The sequence below is a fragment of the Nestor notabilis genome, unplaced genomic scaffold, assembly GCF_000696875.1.
Source record: "Nestor notabilis isolate BGI_N333 unplaced genomic scaffold, ASM69687v1 scaffold14114, whole genome shotgun sequence".
Lineage (NCBI taxonomy): Eukaryota > Metazoa > Chordata > Aves > Psittaciformes > Psittacidae > Nestor > Nestor notabilis.
Genome location: NW_009924369.1, coordinates 14,125 through 23,211, shown reverse-complemented (window position 1 = coordinate 23,211; position 9,087 = coordinate 14,125). Strand labels below are relative to the sequence as shown.

Sequence of the window (9,087 nt, the reverse complement as noted above, 5' to 3'; positions counted from 1 at the left end):
GGAAGTTTAAATTAGATATAAGGAAGAAGTTATTTAGAAGTGAGGATGGTGAGGCACTGGAATGGGTTTACCAAGGAAGTTGTGAATGCTCCAGCCCTGTCAGTGTTCAAGGCCAGGTTGGACAGAGCCTTGGGCAACATGGTTTAGTGTGTGGTGTCCCTGCTCATGGCAGTGGGTTGGAACTAGATGATCTTAAGGTCCTTTCCAACCCTAACTATTCTATGATTCTATGATTCCTAGAACTCTGGAGTTTGTAGTTTTATCTTTATCAGATACAGTGCAAAGAGTAACACTACCTATCCTGGGTTTGAAATTTTTTTTTTTTTTTTGGTGGCAGATTCAGGATAGGTCTTATCACTATGTCTATATGTGTATTTTTAACTCCTTTCTTATGTGAGACAAAAGGCTTGCACCAGTAGTTCTTGGCAGCAAGCTGCAGCCTAAATAACCTCCCTTTTCTGCTTCCTCATCCAAGAACTGGTACACTTTTATAAGGCACCCTTCTTGAAGGCAGCAACTGACTTGGAATAGAATTCCACAGTATAATTGGTCTGGTTAAAAAAAATTTTAAAATTTAAAATTTGAGTCAAAACCACTCCAACAACAGCAGCAGAGTAATAGTTCTTCATATGTATGCATTATTTTTCACCCTGGGAACCCAAAGCTGTGTTTCATTGAACTCTTGTGAACTAGTTACACACTCTGCATAGTGCTAAACCAGGGCTGTGAGAGGCTTCTGGGACTTGCCTACGAACACAGTGCTGAAAAATAACAAAAAACTTGAATACATAGGACTTATGACAACCTCAAAGATGGTACGGTTACTCCAACATATATTTTTGTTTCTTTTGGATAACCAAAATCAGGAATTAAACAGAGTCAAACATCAACTGATCCTGGCAGTATTCTTTATAACTCAGATTATGGTACTATTTTTTTAAATAGTTGCTAATATTTTGGTTTTAATTTACTTTTTGCATTGCCTCTCTTGGAAGCTGAAGAGATGTAACACATCGAGATTTAAAAATTCACTCTCCCCCTAGTCAGGACTCCCTAAGAATGTATCATGTGTCAGGAAGATAACCTTCTCAGGACCACAACAGTTTTAGTCCCTGTGATTTTACAAGAGTGAGGTGCAACACAGTAGCAAAGCATGTTGCTGCTGTGGAAGGCTTTTTTTCAGGTCTCCCTGCTCTGAGAAGCTTGACATGTTTGTCCCTGCAATCTACTCATTCAGACAGGCATTTCAATTGCTAAATTTCATACCAGAGCTCATCAAGATAACCCCCCCAACATCGTATACAACATATAAGGATGAATTTGTGTAAGATCTGTACTCACGCAGAAGTTGTCTGCATATCATGCCAGCTTTTGCTAAAGTTCTGTTTCAGTTCATTCATCAAACTTACTCCAAGCTTTTGTTTAATTTCAACCAGGTGCTTTTCTTTGGCTGCTAGCACTTGCCGCAAAGTTGAAATTTCATCCTCTAGCTGAGAGAAACAAAGAGGGAGGAGAAAGGAGAAAGGTGTTAGCCTGTTCCCAAGGACTGATAAATGCATACAATGTTAAGAGATTAGATGAACCTCACATAAGCTTGCACTTTTTTGTAGGTGACTAGAGACACAGAGAGATTAAAGTGCTTGTGGAGATCACAGACATGTCCAGAACAGGGCTGACAATACATTAAATTACTGTCTCAAACTGTGCCACCGATGTGCACTATCGTACACATGCATCTGGTAAGAGACAGAATTCTCCAGCAAGGAAGTGACTATCAAGCAACTTTACCAAGATTTGCCTTAGGGCATTATTAGTCTCCAATATCATTTTCTCATTCGCTAGTAAAATGAGAATAGGCAGAATAAGAGAAGACTGGATAATTCAGTCAAATATCTCTCTTTGAATGCACAGGCTTTTAACTTCATATTTGTAGCTTTTCAGTCTTCCACTCATGTCACATGCATTTTATCTGCATATTTTAGGTCCTACATATTTCAAAATAGTAACATGAAAACATATAACAGATGGATTGTTAACATGAGTGAACAGGAACTGCCCAAAGTATAGAAACATTCAGAACACAGCAGATTAGTCTTTTCAGAGCTCCTAGTCACTAACCAAACCATGCAAATTCAAGTTGCAAAGATGCCATTCAGCCCAGAAGGATATAACTCTCCCAGCAGTGGACATTACTTGAAACATTTAGATCAAGCCAGTACTTTAGCAAGACAAGGACCAGAACACTTGACTGAGAAGAAGGACCATGGAATCAGCCTGCTACTGTCTCAGGTTCTCTCCCTTGGGCAGCACTCCAGTAAGCATGGGCGTCCATTCTTCATCCCAGAGCCACCCAAGCCAGCTATACAAGCAGCACTCAAAGGTACTGGAGCTAACAAGAGCAAGTGACAGCAGACCAGCTGCCTTTCACTTCAGGTTTAGAAATACCCTTACTGTGTTCCTTCCTCCATATGTTAATAGAATAACATATGGCAATGTATCTGATTACCGTATGCTAAGCTCCCTGGAACCACAGCCTCCCTGTGACTTAACTCCATAGGCTGCAGGGAATGAGGCAAGCACCAGCTGAATCAGTTGCTGACCACCAGGGCTATATTTAGGATGTCAATACTAGCATCATTTTTACTTTATACACTCAGGCCTTCTGCTTCTCTTTAAAATTGGCTGCAAGCTCATTGTTCTTGGAAAGGTCTCACACCTGAAGTCCCCAGCTATCACTTTCTCTTTTGTCACTACCTGCTATCTAAATTATTCAAGTAGCTCAGGAATTAAGCAACAAGACTCTGAACACAAAGCAAAATCATTACTTCAATGAAGCAGAAGGTCTCAGTTTCACCAATGCCTGTGATGCTAACACTTCGCCAGTAAAATATGTAACAGTCCAAAATTGCTTTATTCATTCCCATGTCCTTTATGCTCCATTATATTCCTAACCTGCAAATGAGATGCTGTCAAGAGGCAATGTGAATTTCTCTTCTGAGAGGATAGGTGCTTAAATGTTTACAGAAAGAAGAAATCACAGATATCAGCATTCCTCAGGCAGCAGTTCAGAGCTCCCTTTAGTTGTTTCCCACCCAGAGCAAACCCCTTAGTGCACAAGTCTGCCTGAGTAACACTGGTAAGGAACTTTACTTAAACCAATACCTGTATCCTTACATGTACATAAAACATTAATGCTTTCCATATGAGCTAGCACGAGGCTGACCATTAGGTACCTGGATATGTAAACATTTGAGGGCTTCTATTAAAATTACCTTCCATCTGTTCCATTGAATAGACACCTAAGGCTATAAAGCCCTAAGCAAGCATTAACTGTGCACCCAATGGCATTAAGTACAAACATTTTTGACTGTATTAAGAACAATATATTATCTTTCTTCAGACATCAGTTTTGAAGTGCCACAATCCTCCTCAAGTCCCATAATTTTAAAATAGTGGTAGACACAAAGCCTCCCGCAAGTGCTCAGACATCAGTGATTGAAGATTGTGAGGTACGTAGAAAGTATTAGGGCTTATAGTAGGATCTTGAAGAGTGTTTAAGCAGGTTACATACCTAACTCCCATGGAAGTCAGGCATCACCTGCTCAGGCATTTTTGAAAAGTCCACTCTTACAAATGCAGAATCCCTTATGAAACTAAGGCTTAAGTCAATAGAAATACAAATTTCTACTCCTCAGAGCCTTGGGTGACGTAGTTTAGTGTGTGGTGTCCCTGCTCATGGCAGGGGGGTTGGAACTAGATGATCTTAAGGTCCTTTCCAATCCTAACTATTCTATGATTCTGTGTTTCCTTCTTTCTAAGTGCAACAGAGTCATAAGAATATAGATGCACCAGACAGAAACAAAGTTCTCTTCTCCCTTTTAGTGGACTTAAAGACACAAAGAAAATTACAGCAATCATGAAGTCAATCCATAGGACCCTTACATTTTGATTAGCCATTATATTTAGTAAACTAGTGACTGTTATTGAACTGTTGTCCTTTTCAAAATTGCTGAGTATTATAACATGTACACTAAAATGCATGAAATATTTGCAAGGAAATGTGAGCACCTTACTATTTAAAAGAAAGTAGTTGTAAAAGCCTTTTAAAAGAAAAGTTTTGACTGTGAACAGAATAATATAGCACCAAAAATAATAGGCACTTCACCTCTGCACCAAATCATATAGCTAAAATTTCACACCTCCAGGCTGAGTACCTGTTGATTTATAAGTTTTTCCTTGAGTGAACAGCACCCAGAGACCTCAGGGACACTCAAAATTAGCCATAAGCTTGCAGAAAAAGCTACTCACATCTTTCCTCACACTGGGAAAAAAATATGCAGTAGCACACACAGCTGAATTTAGAACATGTGTATCAGCTAGCAAGCTTGTACATCAAACCGAATAGCTGCTTTTGTGAAGGTACGGGAGGGGGAAGACAGCAAGGAGTATATGACTACTTTGATGAGAATAATGGAAGGACAACTGACAGCAGTGAGTGAGATAGATAGATCAAAACCTCAGCCCCCATCATGACTCAAGAGTCATTGTACCATGCTCCTCACACTGAGGAAGGAAGAGGAGGTTGGGGAAGGGGGAATCTGTTCTGCTAACAAGCTGCTGGCCTTACATAAAATTTTTGGGCTAGAATTTCCCACTATTATTCCAAACTGACCTCTATTAATTTAAATGACTGATAGAAGTTTCTGTAAGAGTTACATATTTTACTTGCATTGTAGAAATTCCAAGGCTTGATTAGAGTCAGAGCCCTGCTGTGTTAGCCAGACTACAAATATAAGAACAGAGTTAGCCCATACCCTGAAAAGCTTTCAGTACAAACAGAATACTAGCAGGAGAAGAGGAGGAGGAGAAAGAAGACAGAGAATATAAACAGCAGACACACAACAGAGATGGAACATGTATTTTCTGTTTAAATACATGCACAACAGGTGCTCATAACAGCTCCCCATTATACCAGCTATTAAATGATTGCAGCATTAAGGAAGATTTGAACCTTTCAGAACAGTAAGAAAGGTGCTTGTTCCTGCAGGCTCAACCAGGTATTATCGAACACATAAGGACATGAAAGAAAACAAAACTACTACCAGTGGAGCAGAGGGGGCTTGAAAGTAAAGACTAATAGCTTTTCAAAAGGAAACATTAGCCAATTCCCACAGATTTCCTTCTGAAAGAATCAAGGCCTGACATGTTTTTTACAGTCTTTTCTAAGAATCATAAGCCTCATTTTGCTTTAGACTTGTTTCACTGTAAATTAAAGTTTTCCAAACCTTTCTTACAATAATTATCACTTTTATTTTGGTTTTAAGCATAAGCTGTATGCCAGAAAACTACTGAGAGCAATTCAGAAAATAACTTCTAGGTCAGCCAAAATCATAATATTTGAGAGACAATCTCTCACTTGTGTGTTGGTACATGGATTAAAGCATTTCTACCATGAGCCACTGAGAATTCTCTTCTCCCACAGGCATCGTCAAGCAGAACAGTTGCCCAGAAACTGTTGAGATTAATTCTCTTGAGAGAGGCATACCATTCTCAGATGGTTGTAGGAAGATTTTTCCCTTTCCTTGTTTCCATCTGCCTCTTAAGTTCCTTTCACCAGAAAAGAGAATCACAGAATAGCTGAGATTGGAAGGGTCCTGTGGAGGTCACCTGGTTCAAGCCCTCTGCCCAAGCAGGGACACCTAGAGCTAGTTGCCCAGGGCTGTGCCCAGATGGCTTTTGAGTATCTCCAAGGATAGCAATTCTACAACCTCCCTGGGTAACCTGTGCCAGTGCTCAGTCACACTCACAGTGTTTCCTAATGTTCAGAGGGAACCTCCAGTGTTTCAGTGTGACCACTGTCTCTGTTCTGATGAAGACCCAATGATGAACATCCCAACTCCTACTTCATCGTTATATGATAAGCTGAAGATGTAAAGTTCCAGCTGCCCTCTTATTACTTACAGATGTGACAATCAGCAAAGAAGTAAAAATTAACTAGCAACTTAGAAACACAAGGCTTGATAAAACATTAAAGCAAAAAACCAGTCTTTTGGTTTCTGTTTAAGTGGAAAATCCTAAATCAGTTCTGAAAGCAAATGACTTCAGAGTCATTAAGAATGTGACTTCTTACAGTATTTAATATTACAGCTTAACATTAATTTACATATTTCTGTTGCATTATTTCAATTAAGACAAAACCAACTCCCCCTTCCTACAGCTGTAATTTCAGTTATTTGTCTCATATGGAAAATAAATACTCACTTCTTCCCATTCTCTTGTTATCCATTTTGAAATTTCACTTCACTGTTTCTGCAGTATTCAGCAGCAGTAACTAAAACTGAATCCACCCTCCCACTGTAGACCAAATCTAGGCAATCTCTTTAATCTTTGTAGAAGAAAGACTGCATGGTTCACACCTTTTTCCTCCCATCTCCTTGTTATTAAGAATTATTTTTAACCCCCTTTATGGTGTCATGACATCAAGTTCTTTAATTAAGCAAACAACAAATGCAAAACAAAAATATAACCCTCTCCAAACATGACAGTGCCAAAGGAAACAAAAATGTGATGTTATCATCATCAGTCTCTTATGTAACCATCTCTAGCTTTTTCTCTGAGCACCAGACAAAGAATCTTTTCCATCAGGTGTCACAACCATGGCAGCAACAGTATCACAGACCTAGTAAGAAGAACACCTTTCATTCTTTATAAAGGAATGTTTATAAATAAAAGGCACATCTTGAATAAAGTGGTAATGTATATTTAACTTTCTCTCTACAATCATCAAGTAAAGATATCTTCCAGGAAATTAATTGCTTCACATTATTGTAGCCTAAAATAATTTTACTAAAAAGGAAGAGAATACCTTTATGATGTGTACTTCATCCTACAATTAGTATCTTCCATTTTAAAGAAGTAAAAACAGTAACACTCACAGCAATTCAAATTCATTACCTTGGCTAGCTCAGTCTTTAACTCTTCTTTTTCTTCTTCAGAAATCATAGTGGTGAAATCAACATCAGTGACCACATCTTCATCTGCTTCATGCAAAGACTGGGTTTCCAACAGGCCTTAAAGTAAAGAGTTAAAAGGTCAAGACAATCATTATCAATTATTTCAGCTATGGTATTGACTTCCCCTAAAATCTAAGATTGATAGTGTATTCACACACTAGGAAAAAACCAAAAGAAAACGAAATAATCTTTTTCCTGCTAAAGGTCACTTGGATTCTGTCCCTCTTTGTTTCTGAAAAGCTACTGGATGGTAATGTTCGCACAGAGGCAATTTAATATGTGAAAGCACCACACATTCCCAGAAAGCAACCAACTTGGACCTCAGTAGTCCCTGGCAAGGCATTTCCTTGCTTCTAACAATACAGAATGAAAACAAAAAACAAAAAACAAAAAGAAAAAAAAAAACCAAACAAAACCCAAACCAAAAAACAAACAAACAAACAAAACCCCCCAAACAAACAAAACAGAAACCCCCACAAAACCAAAAACATCTTAACATCTTTTTCCTTCGAAATAGGAAAGCTGGCTAACATGGATCACTGATGTGAACAGCAGCAATAGTACACTGAGCAATACAGGAAGTAGATTACTGAGCAAAGTTTGCTTTAAAAGTACCTCTGATTGCAGCAATTTGAGAACATTACAGATGTTCACAGTTTGCAGAAGTAAATGCCATACCTACTGTCTGAATTTTCTAAACGTTAGAGATAAGCATACCTTGATTGCCTAATCTAAACCTGTGAAGGGTTAACATTTATAATGGAGCTCCAGTTACTTTCTTATGCATGTCCAAGACCAGGATCAGTATGTATGATAACCAAGATCACATACATAAATGTTTGTGAGACTTGTGCCTGCCTGGTATAATATACACAGAGAAAACAAAATATATCATATGTCCCAATCACTCAGTAAAGAGAAGAATGATTGCTGTGGTTCCAGCCATTAATAGCCTCTCATTCTTCATTCTCTGCAAAGAAAACAATGCAAAACAGAAGGTAACAGAAAACATTCTCACTTCTTGGGGACTTGTTTTAAAGTTCTCAATGTGTTTCTGTTGTGGAAGAACATTCTCCTCCAGACTGCACCTGGGACAGCACATTTCCCTGTATTTCAGTTCTTTAGCAGGGTAATCGGCCATCTCGTCTGACTCCTGACATACGTATACTGCTTAATACATAAGAGAACAATTCCTTTCCTAGGTCCACAGAGGCCTCTATACTCTATTACATGGTGCTTAGAATTTAACTTTAAGTTCTGGCAGTAGGGAATAGAGGTTGCCAGCAGCAAATCTGAAGTATTCAACAACTTGAAATTGAGTATGGTGTATTTTCATATAGAAAGCAAAACTCCATCCAGCTCTCCATCATTTCTTCTACCTAGAATCCCCAGTGTACCTGGATTTCCTTCTATTTAACAGAAGAGAGTTGATTTGATTCATACCATCAACTTCACTGCAGAGCACAATGTGGTGAACTCAACCTTGTTAATTACAACCTCCCCTGAGTGGGAAGATAAAGAGCAGCAACACAGGTGCTGAATCCCTGCCTAGCACAGTGTGCAATAATAGAGCACCACCTTCAAGCACAAACCCTTTTAAAACATGAAAGCATACAGAAGTAGCTGATACCTTAGCTATTACCCAAAAAGCAGCTTGCCAGGAAAACCTGGATTGTTGAAGTCACAACAAAAGAAAAGCGCATTTGTTCAGTATGAACACTTGCAAATCACCTTTATTAACACCCCTCCGTCTCTAAATACAATTGTTTGACATGTGTTTGAGGATTGATAGTGTTGCTGTGGGAATCGGGCTAAACTTAGTCATCATGGTCTTGAAAGCAGTCTCTTTTTTCATGGATGAAGGAACAGGTCTTGGAAACACCAGGAAGAACTTCAGGGGCAATAGGGATAAGACTGGAAACCCTTAAGGAAATTCATGGGGTAAATGTGAGATGATGTAATCTTGGAGTGACCAATATCCGAGCTAACAAGAAGGCAGATCTATGCTCAAGGGACAGCATTTAGTTTGGGATTGGCTAGGTAAAGAGGCCAGAACTGCTGGATAACAGTTTGA

The 9,087-nt window shown here is 38.9% G+C and overlaps 1 protein-coding gene across 1 annotated transcript; it reads right to left on the bottom strand.

Moving 5' to 3' along the window:
- Positions 1–1,337: 1,337 nt before the first annotated feature.
- Positions 1,338–7,728, bottom strand: LOC104400854 (tumor protein D53 homolog). The gene is given in 3 exon segments (XM_010012580.1): positions 1,338–1,490; positions 6,955–7,070; positions 7,692–7,728. Coding segments are annotated over 3 exon segments (306 nt in total).
- Between the last annotated feature and the right edge of the window lie 1,359 nt (positions 7,729–9,087).